This window comes from Calliopsis andreniformis, chromosome 6, assembly GCF_051401765.1.
Source record: "Calliopsis andreniformis isolate RMS-2024a chromosome 6, iyCalAndr_principal, whole genome shotgun sequence".
In the NCBI taxonomy this organism is placed as follows: domain Eukaryota; kingdom Metazoa; phylum Arthropoda; class Insecta; order Hymenoptera; family Andrenidae; genus Calliopsis; species Calliopsis andreniformis.
In genome coordinates, this window is record NC_135067.1 from 14,109,260 (window position 1) to 14,125,425 (window position 16,166).

The 16,166-nt window shown below is 31.2% G+C and overlaps 6 protein-coding genes across 7 annotated transcripts; 2 read left to right on the forward strand and 4 right to left on the reverse strand.

Annotated features, from left to right (window-relative positions):
- The first annotated feature begins 147 nt into the window (after positions 1 to 147).
- On the forward strand, positions 148 to 5,547 carry LOC143180568 (uncharacterized). Its single transcript, XM_076380385.1, has 5 exons — positions 148 to 224; positions 302 to 465; positions 542 to 664; positions 4,988 to 5,161; positions 5,266 to 5,547. The coding sequence occupies exons 1-5, from the start codon at positions 148 to 150 to the stop codon at positions 5,415 to 5,417; spliced, it is 690 nt and encodes a 229-aa protein (XP_076236500.1). The 3' UTR covers positions 5,418 to 5,547.
- Positions 5,548 to 5,632: 85 nt separating this feature from the next.
- On the reverse strand, positions 5,633 to 7,090 carry Pex11ab (peroxisomal biogenesis factor 11ab). The gene is made up of 3 exons (XM_076380383.1): positions 6,763 to 7,090; positions 6,419 to 6,534; positions 5,633 to 6,342 (listed from the first exon to the last, which is right to left on the reverse strand). The coding sequence occupies exons 1-3, from the start codon at positions 6,816 to 6,818 to the stop codon at positions 5,819 to 5,821; spliced, it is 696 nt and encodes a 231-aa protein (XP_076236498.1). The 5' UTR covers positions 6,819 to 7,090; the 3' UTR covers positions 5,633 to 5,818.
- Positions 7,091 to 7,375: 285 nt separating this feature from the next.
- Positions 7,376 to 8,961, reverse strand: Arl6ip1 (ADP-ribosylation factor-like 6 interacting protein 1). 2 transcript variants are annotated; one of them, XM_076380386.1, is made up of 5 exons: positions 8,778 to 8,955; positions 8,467 to 8,600; positions 7,932 to 8,169; positions 7,785 to 7,869; positions 7,376 to 7,696 (listed from the first exon to the last, which is right to left on the reverse strand). In XM_076380386.1, exons 1-5 carry the CDS (start codon positions 8,802 to 8,804, stop codon positions 7,623 to 7,625), a joined length of 558 nt encoding a protein of 185 aa, XP_076236501.1. In that variant the 5' UTR covers positions 8,805 to 8,955; the 3' UTR covers positions 7,376 to 7,622. The 2 variants fall into 2 exon arrangements, with proteins under 2 accessions (XP_076236501.1, XP_076236502.1); XM_076380387.1 differs by lacking the exon at positions 7,785 to 7,869 and having other exon boundaries at positions 7,665 to 7,784; positions 8,778 to 8,961.
- Positions 8,962 to 8,994: 33 nt separating this feature from the next.
- On the forward strand, positions 8,995 to 11,016 carry LOC143180567 (ubiquitin-conjugating enzyme E2 S). Its single transcript, XM_076380384.1, has 5 exons — positions 8,995 to 9,249; positions 9,397 to 9,544; positions 9,988 to 10,178; positions 10,317 to 10,445; positions 10,526 to 11,016. Exons 1-5 carry the CDS (start codon positions 9,232 to 9,234, stop codon positions 10,676 to 10,678), a joined length of 639 nt encoding a protein of 212 aa, XP_076236499.1. The 5' UTR covers positions 8,995 to 9,231; the 3' UTR covers positions 10,679 to 11,016.
- A 128-nt stretch (positions 11,017 to 11,144) lies between these two features.
- Ref1 (RNA and export factor binding protein 1) lies at positions 11,145 to 13,987 on the reverse strand. The gene is made up of 5 exons (XM_076380913.1): positions 13,654 to 13,987; positions 12,945 to 13,082; positions 12,564 to 12,711; positions 12,142 to 12,282; positions 11,145 to 12,054 (listed from the first exon to the last, which is right to left on the reverse strand). Exons 1-5 carry the CDS (start codon positions 13,861 to 13,863, stop codon positions 11,942 to 11,944), a joined length of 750 nt encoding a protein of 249 aa, XP_076237028.1. The 5' UTR covers positions 13,864 to 13,987; the 3' UTR covers positions 11,145 to 11,941.
- Positions 13,988 to 14,357: 370 nt separating this feature from the next.
- On the reverse strand, positions 14,358 to 15,597 carry Sel (canopy family protein seele). The gene is made up of 5 exons (XM_076380914.1): positions 15,447 to 15,597; positions 15,277 to 15,367; positions 15,079 to 15,194; positions 14,808 to 15,014; positions 14,358 to 14,731 (listed from the first exon to the last, which is right to left on the reverse strand). Exons 2-5 carry the CDS (start codon positions 15,365 to 15,367, stop codon positions 14,549 to 14,551), a joined length of 597 nt encoding a protein of 198 aa, XP_076237029.1. The 5' UTR covers positions 15,447 to 15,597; the 3' UTR covers positions 14,358 to 14,548.
- Positions 15,598 to 16,166: the final 569 nt, after the last annotated feature.

Consider the following 16,166-nt stretch of genomic DNA (forward strand, 5'->3'; position numbering starts at 1 on the left):
TTTAATATTGAATACACCACCATTTAAACAAAAGACGTGCATGTAAACTTTTATCATTTTACTAACCAACAAAATTTATAACAAGTTGCACGTACACAACGTACCTTTTTTATTTTTCATTCCTCGTAATTTTAGATATACTCTAACATGACAAATTCTTGTAGATTAATTGACACAGAATATAGTCGCAATTTTATTAAAAGGAAACACAAGCCGGTGAAGATGTAGGTTTTATTTTCAGAAACTAGTATAAAAGATCGACGAGAGTTTGATCTGAAATTTTGAATCACACTCTCCACAGAATTATACCCAGAGATTATTTCGCGGAACGTATCAGAGAAGGAGAGATCGATCCTCGAGTAGCATCGATTCCTACTAAATTGGACGAAGCCGCTGAGCAATTGATTCACAAACACATTCTTGATTATGCACAAACCGTGTATCAAGTTACCTACAAAAATCCCTGTATATTATACTACGAATAAAATATAAAACTAATGTTCGGTTATAGCGTTAATTCTTTAATAAAGAAAAATTGTAGGGGCTCCACAAGATGAACGAACCGCAGAAGACTTAGGAAGTGAATTGATAGCATACATTCACGGTCTTTACTTCGACCCTCATGACGAGAAAGTCCTTGCACCCCCCGTGACGACAAAACGATGTAAGCTCAGAAGAATATTAAGATAAGAGAATATATATAATATATTTTCAAAGTCCGATAAATTAGCAATATATTATTCCACCTAGTATTTGGTTACATAAGACCGAAATTTTTGCACGAAACTCTTTCGACATACCAAGACACTGTCGGTCGCACAGGAGCAACAATAATGCTTCAAGAACAAGACAAGAAAGAGACAACTCCTGAAAAAATTGACACTAAAAAGTTCGATTTTTGTGATATTGGAAATGAGAATACCAAGGATTGAAGAATACAAAATTACCAAAATATTATTTACGTATAGCTTCACTGTCACTTTTCTGTATTACTCACACTGTCATTAATAAATTAATTAAAAAAAAAAAATCACTTTTTACTTGATTATTAAATAAAAGTATTGATCGAGGGTCAGGCATGACCAGTAGAAAAGTTGGTCAAGAGTCAGAAGTGACCAGTGGAAAAGTTGACCAGTGGTCCGACATGACCACTGGAAGGACTGGTCAGGACTCAGATGGGTCAGGGATGGGTCAGAGTCACCTCCAGATAATGATCACAGGATTGACAGAGCGATCCGATCCGATCGAAGGCTGGAGAGCGACTGAAGAATTGAAAGGTCGCGGGGTTATTTATACCTGTTCGACGGATATTCAAAAATCGAGGTAACGAAATCGAATAAAAGTAAGTTTCTAATAAATTAACATTTCCAATAAAATATTCATTGTAATAACGATTTTTGAATAACTTCTCAGCTCAAAATCAATTTTAAACTTTTATTATTTAAAAAAAATATTTCCAGTTCCAATACTTGTTATCAACACCAATACTTTTATTTTGTAGTTAAACAGAAACTACCTTCATTTTTATGTTAATTTTAATTCAATTAAATAATTTACTGGTATTATTGGTAACCTCGTCTGTAGCAGAATATAAAAATGCAATCTTACGTTATTTCGTCTCGATTTCTCTTCGTTTATTACTGTGTGAACGAATTGCACCCTCGTTGGCGATGAACACAGTGTAAATTACAGAATCACACACTCTATAAATATAAACATTTTGAACACGATATCACTTCCAAAATCACTTGAAAGAAACAAGCGCGAAGGACAAGTATCCTTGCTACTGTATTTTCGAAAAGTTGTAAAAAACGCGTCATTTCGCCAGATGGCGCGACAGCACTGCAAAGAATCGCAATAATCGAATCGCGTTTTACCATATCGTTGCCAGATCCGAGAAGCTGGTCCATCATCGTTCATGTGCTGAATGTTTACGCCTCTTGATTTGTTGTCTAAAGCATGTTCGTATTCTGTAAAATATTTTACATGCCAACCATTTCATTACAGCGGTTAATGATAATTTTTAGTTAATTGTAAGGCACCTAAGAAATGGAAGAAAAATAAAGATTGTATGGAAATGTAAGTATTTATTTTTTCGTAAGGGTAACACATTTTATTGTTTGTCATGAAAATCAAAAAAGCATTCTATACAAAATCCTGGTTCTCCTACGCAAACTTTGCATTGATATACAGTGTCTTTTCGAACGTTTCGTATCCTGCACATTTTGCATTGTTTCCTCATTGTCACTGTTTTGTTTTTTTTCGTATCTTGCTTCGTATTTTCAATTTTAGACAGCCTGTGCTTTGAGTTGAAATTTTTCAATGTTTCCTTTTTAGGTAACAACATTTCCAAAACTTGCATTTTAAAATCATAAAAGTTGTATTTTTTGTTACAGAATTTATTATATAAGTAAAAAGAATTTAGTAAACTCATTTGTAATATGTGTACAAATAATTTTTTGTACCATCTAAAGGTTTTTCTTGAGCAAGGATAATAGGCCATCATTTGGTCCTGTCTGTCTATATTTGACATATATTTATTATAATTGACAATAGCTTCTGGTTTTTGCTTTACGATATTTTGCTTATTTTGTGTTTCAATCATGTTATCAGAGAACTCAGTAGTTATATAGAAAATATCTTGTTTATCATGAAACTTTCCAATATGTACACCATTACAAAATAATGATCTATTTTCCCCTTTCTCTAATACAGCTGAAATCAAATCTTTTGGATTTCCTTTTTGTGCTTTATTCAAGATTCCTGTGCAATAAGTATTATGACCTAAAAGTTTTATTGCTAATCCATATGAATTATAAAAATTATTTATATAAATACTGTGACCAGACTGTAATTTATCCTGAAGCAATTTCAATATAATTTTTTCAGTATGTCCAATTCCTGAAGTTTCATCATCAGTTCCTGTATAACTTTCAAACTTTATAATGGTACCATCTGGTTCTGTTAAAATATAAAATTTGCTACCACATTTATGGTGTTTATTTTTATTCAACTGACAAAATATCAATCTTCCTTTCCTCAATATCATTGATTCATCTAACAAAAGTTCTTTGCCAGGATAATAAATATTCCTCATAGTATTATTAAAATGATCAAGAACATGACGAATTTTATATAATCTATTATTTGGTTCAGTAGATTGTGCATTGATAGATGTAAAATGTAAACAGCGAAGAATTAACAGAAATCTATTTCTGGACATATAATTACTAAAACAACGAAGGTTGAAAAGCCAATGTGTTTTCCAATAATCATTTAATTTTGGCAGTTGAATTGTTCCAGTATGTAAAAGTAGCGCAATGAATGTTTTTAATTCTTCTACTGTAAGATCTTTCCATGCTTTTATTCTTGAGGATTCTTTCACTTCTTGATGCAGAAGATATTGACCATATTCATTCGTGTACGTAACAGTATCTGTTAAAAACTCATTTGTAAGGAACATTTCAAAAAATTTAAGTGGATCGCAGGGTGATGGTAGTGGCACTAATAACTTTTGTTCCTTCGTAAATGGTATAATTTGCATCGAAGAACTATTTGAAGACCAACTGATTTCTGTATTTGGGTTTCCTTCTTGAGTTTCCTGTACAGATGATTCAATGCATCGATCACCTTCAGATTCAGAATCTGATTTGTAGTCGCTTGAACTAGCTGACAAATCGCTCTCACTTTCGTTTTTATATAAACTATGTAAATTTTGTTTATTTTGCGACGATTTACGTTTCCTTTTACGAAAATTACGTGATGGTCCAGGGGTAGAATCCATATCTATGTTGTGTAGATTAAAATAAAATAAAATAAAAAAAAACTAATTGGAGTTTTTAATAATTAGAACCACTGGCGAAACAGGAGACTATGATACAACAGCTTTCTTTGAAGAACACTGATGAAATACGCTTTGGAACAACATATTGAGGTCACGCGGTATCGCGTGGTCGGACATTTTGTTGACGATCGAGTTCGCGATATCGCGTGTTCGGCAGCGAACATGAAGTTTCATCACGCAAGCTCCACCCTAACATTAAATACATTTAATAAAATTATGAGTCCTAGCGATATCTGCTTGCAAAAAAGTAATACCTAATAATTGACCATTCCTTAATTCAACTTAAAGAAATAAAATCAAGTTAGGTTATTGAACCATTGAGAGAATGTTTCGGTTATAATTATCAACTGTTTAATAATAACCTTGCAAATATCACGGTGATATTTTAAAATGGTTTAGATAGGTTCTGTTTTATCACAAATAATTATTATAATTATCTATCTCCAGTTGCAATATAATTTTTAGCATGGCTTCTTTCCATTAAGAAACCGGCTTTCCTTATGTCACGGTGCAACGAACTTATGCATTGCCATTGCGTTGCGTAGTTAATACTGAAATTTCAAAATGTCGCGAAATATTCTGATACACCTGTTATTAAGTGCTCTGGGTGTGTTTATAGGTATATCAGCATGTATCGTGTTTTGTATAGTGTATAATAATCACGATGTTGGATTTTGGTCAATCTTATCAGGTTAGCATTTGTCATTAATCTGAAAATACATTTATCGATTATGCATATAGATCTGATAATGTGAAAGTATTTGCATTCAATAAGTGCCATTTAAATTTTGCACATGTGTATATGTATGTATGTAGCTTTATGCTGCTTCATGCTTTCTAAAAGAAATGTTTGTTTATTATTTTGCATAAACACTTACTTGTTATTCTAATTTCAGATACGTTTTTTTTCGGTAAAAAATTGATATTTATGTGTAAATAAATGTAATTCTTGTCATAGTATTGATTACTTTTTCCTTCTAACATTTGTATACCTACATATGGTATTAGCTGCTATGATGTGCAGTTTGTCTATTTTAGGACAATTAATTTTTTTATGGAAAATTATGATATAAATTTTGAGATTGAATTGTATTATAAACTTCGTTAGGTGACACAAAAAATATAAGTTTGTATCTTACACAGGTATATTGGCTGCAGTTTGCTTTCACTTACACTGGGTTCGAGCAAAGGGAACATTACAAAACTGGCATAATAAAGTTACATTGAGAAACTTAAATGTTGTTGGTTTTTTAAGTACAGTTGCTGGTTTTACAGCTGTAATCTGGTACCTCTTTTGTACATTTTATTATAAAATTCGTAAGTACTTCAATCATATTATTCCTTAAATGAAAACACTATAATTTTGTCTTTATCGTAATCTATAGAAATATTAAAACTTAATAACATTTCTGACATTCCAGCTATTACACCAATTGCAGGTAGTACTGCAATATCAGCTGTTTGGTCTATGATTTGTGGGAAATGGGGAATTTTCTTGATGTATCACTCTCATAAGTATGAATTAATTATTCAAGAAGGATTTGCACCTATATTGCCAGAAAGCAATGCATGAGATTTTGAATATTAATAAGTGTTATAACTTTTTATACAAGCTAATTTTGTTAATCTTTATTAAAGTGTGGAATTAAAGTATTTTGGGAGGTATATTTTCCTAAAAATATAATTCAAAACTACATAAGTATATTCTCATTTTTTAATCCCAATCCTTTTAATATTTTTTTTAGTTTTATATACCAAATATGATATATAGATCTTAATAAAATTATTCAAGTATCACAGTATGATGACAATATCTTTTAAAATATACTTACAATATTATTAAAAAATTCAATAAGATTTTCCAAACTCATATAAAAATAGTATAACTCTACATATATTACTTTAGTTTTAATTAAAAAGATGTATGTATCATATCACATGCATAAAAAAAGTAATACACTGTGCAATTAGACTTTAAGCTGGTGTTAACTTATACAATGGATAAACTAATGTATAGAGACCTACAAGTGAAGATATGACACCAAACAGACCTATTGTTCCAGGATTAAATTTGGTAAAACCTAATGCTGTCAATGGAATAAACAAATCACACCCATTCTTAACTGTATCCATTACAATTTCTTTATGATTCCTCAAATGAGATAATATCATATGACTGCGAATATTACATGACAGATTCGGTGTTTTCTTCAATACGTTTTTTCCTTCTTGTTCCAAAATTTTACTAATTTCATAAACATCTCTTGTAAGATTTAAAATAATAGTCATTAACCAGTATTTATTAGCTACTTTGCTCCATTTTTCTATGTTAACTCTAAATAGTCCCACACGACCAATCCAAATTATATGATCAGCTAGTAAGAATAGAGCATTAGCAATTTTAGAGAGAGTTAAAGTTACCCTGACAGTTAAGTCAGGATAGTTCATCATTTTTAAGGCAGAATATAAACTGTCCAAACATCTTCCAAGACGTAACACTAAAAAGAAATAAAAATAGTATTATTAGTAACAGTGCAGATAGCATTCAATTTCTGAACATCTATAAGAATGTACATTTTCGGAATGAACTGAAGGTATATTCTAAGCTTCTTAGAATTTCTGCAGAATGTTGTACAGTACGAATATTCTGAGCATAATACCAATAAGCTCGACTTCCATATTGTAGCAATCTGTAAAATATTATTAACATATAATTAAAGCTTATAGCTTTGCTTTTAAGTAACTATTAATCAGAATAATTGCATCACAATTTTGAAATAAAGCAATTCTTTTTGTCCAAAATCAATTTTCGTAAAAATTAGTTGATTTTATATGAACTAAAATTATAAAAAAGAAGTAGAATGTTTAATGATAAAGATAATGATAACAAAAATTCTGGAAAAATATGATTTACGTACCTAACTATTCTGTCTCTGCCTGCAGTTTGTTCGTTTAACTTTATAATTATATCCATTATTGTAGTATTGCAGAATAAAATAATACCAACAAATTATTTGTTGTATGAGTTACTAATTGATTGACGCAAGTTTGTTTACAACGGTGCGCAAGTAATTAACATATAAAAAACGAAGTCGTAAAAAGAAAACCTAACTCAAAATTAATAACCAGATCAAGTGGTTTTCACTTAAGGTTATGGAAGTGTTTGCAACTGTACTTATTGGTATTGGTAATTGGTACCATAATCCAAAACTTTTTGTCAGTCCATTCATAATATTTATCATGAATCGAAAGTTCCTTGGTCAAGGTGCACGCATGATAAACGATAAATTAGCATATTTATTTACGCTATCAGCGCCACCACAAATTTCGTCGAATGTATACTACCCCGCGATTTTCTAATATTAAAACATCAGCATACATACATACAAATATTTTTAATACATGATATACATGATGCAATATAGATTACATAAATTACAGACTACATAACATTTACAAAAAAAGTTTCAACAAAAACGCATCAAAACAGTATATGTGAATCCTCCTATGCTTATTATTCAAAGACACTGGTAAAACATGGGATAAGTTTATTGGTACCGTTTAATAGAGAAACAATGTAGAAGTATATTTATAGTAAAAAATTGCATTAAAAACGAGACACGATATAATAATTACACATAATAAGTACAATTATGCTTTTCCTAAAAGCAGAAAACTCATTTTATCCTAGATTTGACTTAATAAATTACGAATTAATTTGACTTAGATGAAATATCTTATAGAGAGTAAAGAGAAAGGGATACATACAAAACGATAATTACGATTTTTTAGCATGAGATAAGTAATCTGAAAAATTGTGTCTGAGTCCTGGTGTGAGTAAAATTGCATTCACTGCAACATTCCCAAAACAATAAAATTGGTTTTAATATGATTGTGCTACAGAATAAAATATTGCAAAAACAAATTTGAAAATTATTACCTGCAATGTAAAACAGAAGCAAATTGTTAATTATGCTTCCAATCCATATACAAATAAGCAGACAAGTTATTACAGCTGTGTAATACTGAAACATAATGAAATTTTGTGTAAAAACTCTGCTACCAAATGTATAATTCATTAACTTACAACATTAGGACGTTCATTTCGTATTTTCAGCATCGATCTCCATAAACTTTGTATTTGTAAAATTGTTTCAGATAGGTTCTGACAAATTTCATTCAGTTTTTTCTCTTTCTGACCTGACCAGTTATCAGGAGAACATAAAACGGATGTCAGTGGTGGTAGAAGATAATCTACCAAGGCCAATATAAGAAGAAATACAGATATTATTGTAAGCAGGGCAGGTTCCAGCATCCAAACCAAGCTACAAATAGAAGAATTTCACAAATGTTAAGAAATATTTCTAAAAAAATATATCAAACATACTTGAGTAAGCAACTAAGCAACAAATTACTCAATGTAAATAAAACAAATATTTTAAAATCAATGTTAAAAATAATTATTGAATCTTTTTATAAATCAGACCACTTTACTGATAAAAAGAGAAATACTTTTTAGACACCAAAGTAAACAATACATATTTCATTTTTAAAATTACTCAAAAAATAATCAAGTCCACAAAACACAATTTTCTATATTATTTTTGAATATTACTGCTCACAAGAATATCACGCTTGTAGCTCCAAGTATGAGACCAGGGTACCAAGACCGTTCCCATAATAGAATGGAGTTCAATGGTAGTATCACTTCTCGCCAACATTCCATTCTACGCTTCAACTGCTTCATATGTTTCTCCTATAAGAAAATCAGAGTGTTACAGTATAAAACTGAATGTCAGTTTCATTGATTTTTCTGCTACAACGAAATTGTATGATTCATAATAATGCACAAGGCATTGGCCGTCCAAGAACATAAAGAAATAGCTAAACTATACTTCTATTAAAAATACAAGCAACATTAACATAATCTTACCCTCTCTATCGTCGCGCTACCGGTCATCCTGACTAGTGTACGACGAAATATTCAAACTCGTTCGGATCAAAGATACAACGTACTAACGTACGAGCTAGCGATCGAATGGAGGCTATGATACAACTCAGTCGCAATAGATTACCATCGTTCGTTCTTATATTTTTGCGGTATCAATCATCTCTCCTTTGTTTTTAATTCGATTACAGTGACGTGCCTTCGACAAAAGTCAGAGACGCCAGACACCTCTTGCTTAAAAACACAAGAAATGACGAAGAATCGACTTCCAGCTTCGAGATTGTTGTAACTCTCTCGCGATTGGCTGTCAGTTCAAAATGTTGGTTATTGCAGGCGATGCTGTGCTGATGTTGTGACGTTAAAGATTTTCCAACGGTGTACGTCAAATAATCGCGTCCTGAGCGCGTTTAGGTGAAATTTTGTTCAAAATTCGCTAGACATGGCTGCTGTAAATTCTGTGAGTACACAATCAGACGTATTATTCGGAAACATCGAACTTTTAACGGCGGTACTTCTTGTTTATGTTCTGGTTAAGGGGACAGTTTCTGCTCATTAATCCTCGCTTCTCTTGTATTTAGCTATCTGTTATGTTTCATTCTTTCAGATATCAAATGTCGAAAACTTATCACCACAAATTATACGGCGTGTGGCCAAAGAAATGAGCGAATTGGCTGCACAACCACCCGAGGGTATTCGTGTTATTTTGAACGAGGAAGATGTTACAGACATTCAAGCTATTATCGAAGGACCGTGTAAGATTGAGCTTTATATAGCTACTATCTTTGTAAATCTTATATTGAATTATACATATTATATAGAGAATTTTGCGATTATTAAACCATAACCTAACATTCATGTGTCAATTATGCATGTGGATGTGTATATGTCCTGTAGGTATATTTATAGATACATGAATTGTATCACTTGTAAACAGATCATTATTTACAATATGAATTCGTCAATTATACTTATACAGTAACTCTAAAGAATGAAGTTTACAGAATTTAAGATTTTATTTTGATTTTAATATGATTTTAAATAATTGTGTATTAGTCTACACAGATTTTCTTAGAAATGTTTGTACCACACTTATCAGTGTGTTCCTATAGTACATTTATTATCTTAAAATTTATATAACTCTATAAAATATCATAGGATTTATGATTTAAAACTATTATTTTCTCTGTGACATTAGCGGGAACACCATATGCGGGTGGTTTCTTCAGAGTAAAATTAGCTCTTGGCAAAGACTTTCCTCAAGGACCACCAAAGGCATTTTTCCTCACAAAGATCTTTCATCCAAATGTTGCGAAAAATGGGGAAATATGTGTAAATACTTTAAAAAAGGATTGGAAGTCAGATCTTGGTATTAAACATATATTATTGGTAAGTTATCTATGGAAAAATCCAAATGTACTCATTAGTAATACATTCAATTGCTTTTTACTAATATTTTATTATATGATAAAACTAAAAAAGGAGGATGAATGTGACTAACATTTATAAACAATATCTAATTTTTAGACCGTAAAATGTCTCCTAATAGTGCCAAATGCAGAATCTGCATTAAATGAAGAAGCTGGAAAACTACTTTTGGAAAGGTATGACGATTACTCGGAGCGAGCGAAAATGATGACAGAAATACATGCACAGGTAAAATATTGTTAAGATGTATTAAATTAATTCACACACCTGCCCAGTAATAAATAATGTGCGATGAATTCATGTCACAGGGAGGTGGGAAAGGCAGCAAAGCAGGTCTGGAAAGTTGTGCTTCCTCTGAAGTCGGAGGACCTCTCCCAAAAAAGCATGCAGGAGATAAAAAACTATCAGCGGAAAAGAAAAAATTGTTAAAAGATAAGAAGAGGACACTCAAAAGATTATAAAAAAGATCGACATCATTTATCTATCTTTTATAATTTAAAACACTGGTGTGGTAATGTTGCCTCGTATTGTACACAATTATTGCATAGTAAAAATTTATTATCTAAACTCGACTGATCTTATTATTAAGTATTTAGAAAATTAATAATTCCAGGAGCATTGAATAATGACTTCCTAAGATACAAACAAGTACAACTCTGTAGTGATCTACTTTACAATCAGGAGGGGGAAATAATGTAGCCCACTCCATGGTATCTGTTAGCAAATATTTTTACATATGTACAAAATGATACCTCGTGTGATTATTTAAATAAAATAAAAAATGTTCTTCGATTTAAAATGTGTGTCATCATTAACTTTCCTTATCTCTCCAATGTTTCTAGTTTTGAAAAGTTATGAAGCCAATGTATTCAAATAGTTTAGGTATTTTTTTAAAATGCAAATCCGTCATTAGGTGGGGAATAAAAATTATTTAATTTTCAAGAACATTGTTCTTTATTGGGTAATGACTTGTCAGTTTCTTTCCTTCAATGTTGTACCACTGCATTGCCATTCATACGCTGCATGAATAAAAGCGTATACATTATTTTACAAGCCCATTACTGCACAGTAAAATCTCATTAGTAATCGACTAGATAACAATGTGTCACAGCCTTATTCCACTGTGAGCTAGTAGCTACACATAGTGGTATTGATTGCTCAATGTGAGAAAACAATTCGTTAAACATAATTTACAAAGATATGGTTATTGCCAGATATAGTAATTGACACATAATACATAATAGGACATTCTACAAGGTGTAAACTAAGTTCAAAGATTAATATTTGTAAATGCATTAATTGATTCATAAAAATTAATTAGATTAAGGGCTAGAAGCACGTTCTGTACTTTGATAAACAACAACTTGTAAAGATGAATTTTACTGTATTTTTCATCTGATAACCACACACGCACGATAGTACATACAAATCCATACAGTCTTTACATCATAACTTCTTTATTTTTTGTTTGTTACGGTATCATAAAAAAATGTATGAACTTTATAAATGATCTTTTTTTTAAGTCTGTAAAATTTGTATGCCAATTTCCAGAGAAAACGTCAAAAATAAAAAGGACCCATTTAAAAGAAATTTCTTATAACATTTTGCTAATGATACAGTTATACTTATTTTTTATATATTCTCATGAAAATTAGGGAAACACATTGTATTGTGTTAAGTCAGATCAGAACAAAATCTTAAGAGTGTGAAGATTTGTGACGTTGTTACTTTACTTCTTTCACATAAGCTTCCAATTCAGCATCTAGTTCTTCAGCGGTGGGGGTTTTTGTTGCTTGCCGACTGCCTCCTCTGCCACCACGTCGACCAGTTCCACGACCTTCAAAAAAAGAAAAACGGGCACACAATAAACACACTTCATTCTTAGTAAATAAATAATTTATACAAAGATAATTAAATTACGTACCTCTGACGGATCCAGTTCCACGATTACCCCGAAAGCGGGACTGAGGTCTCTGTGTAAAATTACTGCCGCTAAGTCTCGGGCCTCCACGGATAGATGTGACTGGTATTTCAGAGGTAGCAACTTGTATGTTCATTTCACGACCTGCCGATGTATATCACACATTGCAATAATAGATGTGAATAGTTGTGCAAATCATAATTCGCAATAACTTCTTTGAAATTTGTTTTTCTTTAATGTCATCCCATGTTGGAGTATTTATGGAAGAATAAAAGAGAAAATGCTCAAACTGTATGTCGCTAGGTATAAACTGGAGACCAGATTAATAAGTGATACTGAAACCCTAAATATAGGCGGAATTTTATAATTAAAAAGAGACATTCAAAGCAAAAATTATTACTCCTAGCAAGAATATAACTACACACCGTCTAAGGGTACGCCATTATACTGTTTCATCGCTTTAATAGCATCTGCTCTTCTTTCAAATATTACATCTGCAGATCCTAAAGATCGTCCTGATCTATCGTAATGTACTGCTGCTGATTTCAAGGGACCGAATTCACTAAATAATTCCTAGAAACATACAAAAATACCATCACCATTAAACTCTATTTAACTTGTTTAATTATATAAAGTTATGCACATTAAATTTTTTTTATCTTTATTTTTCTTAGAACACAGTAAAAGTAATATTAAATTATTATGATTAGCTACTATTCTTTTTATCTCAAATTATTATTTATATTATTTTATAGTCATCATTATGGTAACAGATATACATAAAATACTCATATTTTTAACAATACCTGAATGTCAGAATCTGATACTCCGAAGTCAAGATTAGATACAAGAAGTTTAGTTGTTCCTGCACTTCCTATTGCACTTCGACCAACTTTTTTGACCCCATCAAACATGTCATGTTTCCAAGCACTGTTTACGTCACCCTATGAATGAAAGTCACATTTTCCATTGTTTATAACGTTTTCATTCAAATAACATACAAAAATTCTATATTCATTCTACGTATATTTTTATAAAATAACAATCACAAATTAAAATTTATATTAAATATTTCAATTACACGCGCAACAATTCCATATAATTCGTTTTATCGCGTATCATTAGAAATACCAAACCTTTGCAACGGTCATTCAAACGACTAAACGTACAAAAAACGATACATTGTGTCGTCCTTACAATCAACGATCCAACACTGTGTTATAAAAGCGCGGTTTACGGTAATTCTCGAATTCTAAATCGAACGGTTTCAATAAACAAACTGTTTCCTTTTCCAACCGTATAAACAACCGTCGAACGAAAACTTTCTCTTACGACGCTACTGTACTTCGAAATAAGATCGTTAATTTATCTCTAGGTATAAAGCTGTCTCATACACAAGCGTTTAGGGCGGAAGTAACGCGATAGTCCTTGATAAACGGCACACGTGACAGGGTGTTGTACGTGAACAATAGCAAAAATTTTGTCGAATAAGTAGAAATATATTCGATTTCTTACCCTTGTGTACGGTAGAGAATTTCGCGTAATGCCACCGCGATTGCGTCCCCGCATGACGCCACCACCAACTCTTTGAGTTCTGCGTGCTCCTCTGCGAGGTGAGCTACCGGCACCTCTTCCGCGTCTTCCACCGCCGCCGCGTGGTCTAGTCCCTTTATTTTGCTTGATAATGTCATCAAGGCTCATGTCTATTTTATCCACCATCTTCATTTGTGCTGGCTTTCTTGTAACGACACTTCCACGCGAAAATGAGTAAAACCAACCTCTTTCGTCTTCGTAATGATGGCGGCGACGAAGACGAAACAAGCGCGCACGGAAGCCTGGGTATAAAGACCGTGGCGTATAAAATGGTTAGCTAGAGGCGCTATTGGTGCTTGGGTGATGCTTCCTGCACTTGCCACCAGGGGGATATCTGGATTTTTCAATTCTCGAAAGATCTCCGTCTTTACAGAATTTCTTCAAATGAATTTTTACATATTCGGACACTAACGATATTTGTTATAATAAAGTAAATGATTATGGTATTGCAAAATTGATAAATATTATCCATAATAAGAAAAATTACCATTATTGGGTCTATCTTCTAAAGTATATTTTTTGTATGAATTTTAATTTACTTGAAAGCATTGTTTTAATTTTTATTGGTATCTGTAAAGGATTTTACATGACTTAAAATCAAACATAATTACACTTTAATCTTTGTATGAGATTTTCACTTTATTAACTTTACATATATAAATAAAAAATTATCTTAAATTAATTGTTCTTTGCATCAAATTTGCTTTAAATCAACATTTAATTTTCAATATAAAATGGAACTTATATTTTCAGTTTGGTTGTACTTCCCTGAAATGCATTAAATATAAAAAATATATCAATTATTTCCTATGAGCCACTATAATTCATCATGTTCTTCATCTATTTCACTTGGCTCAATATCTTCATCATCTTCATGAGTGAAGTCTGCAGGATTGCATAGTTTTGTAACATTTGTGCACAATTGCCGTTTGATATTATCTTCCTTACGACTGAATAATGAAATTATTGAATCTTCAAACTCCTCTACTATTCCTTCACACTAAAATATAATGAAAACTGTAACTCTTTGCATAGTACTTAACATAAGTGAAAAATAATTCCTTATTTTTACTTACATAATATTTTAAACTCTTGTTTAAATCACCGTCTTGAATAATATCAACTTTTGACATCTCAGGATTCATGCTTCCAGATGGGCCCATTAGATTTAGTATTGTCAACTGACCGTTTGATTTATATGTTGCTCTCACATAATCTGACATTTTTTCACAGATAGTATCTAATACATCAGATATGTGTACTTCAGACTGAGCAAGTGGAACCTTTCAATTAAAATATTTATGAAAAATCATGATATGACATAAAGGTATGATAAAAATTGATTACCTTCTTATGAATAACATTTCCCTCTGCATCTAATCTGTAATTACCTATTTCAATTTCTCTTGAAGGATCAATTTTTGACAATTCTCCTTCAATTTCTTTCACAGTTGATCTGCAAACTATGTGCAATTAATATTAATTTATAATTGCAGTCAATACTTATATTTCTTTTTGTATATACATAAAAATTGTTTTATTTACCCAAACACTTCAAAAATTTATTGTCGATTTCTGTAGCTTTAACAAAACTACTTGTAAATAAAATAGAAAACACTACTATCACACTTTTCATCTGTAATGAATTTATTTGTTAATAAGATTGAAAGACAATCTGTCCACAGAATAATGTAAACATGTTTCTATATACTTACATTGTATTTAATTAAGAAAATAGCTAATATGTATAATCCGCAAATTTACGGCGTTCTAATCAAATATCTAATTCTTCTTGAAGGTATAGGACACGTGTATAATGTGTATACGTATATGTAAGAAACGTCACAATGATTGAAAACACGATGAGCATTCATTACGTGTAAGTGAAGAATACCACTATAAAAGTGACAAAAATAAAGTACTAAAATTTACGATTATTACGTTAATTCCGTTTCATCTAGTTTATAATGTTTTATTCGAAAACATAAAATACAATTTTTGAAATAAGGAATTACAAATTATTTCTAATAATGTGAAGAAAATTCGTTACTGCAAATAACGAATAAGTTTGTTAGACGAATAAGATAACTTTTATTAAATAATTCTATTCTTTTTTTTTATTATTCTCACAATCAGTCTGTGTGCTTTTCCTGAGGGACCCTCTTTATTGAGTTGTATTACTTTTGAAATTGTCCATTTTTTTGAAAACGTGACTTATGTCGTTATGTCTTCCAATCACGATATATTTGTTCATAAATATTCCTATAAAGAAAACCATTGCATTTTAATGTATGATAGTTACTGCAACATCTAAATGCTTTGTCTCCCAAGAATTATAATTATCCAATTTTTCCCGCCATAATATTTTCATTCATACGCACAGATTCCATCTATTCTCAGGTCCACGGATCATCCCATTTGTTACTGCCACAATA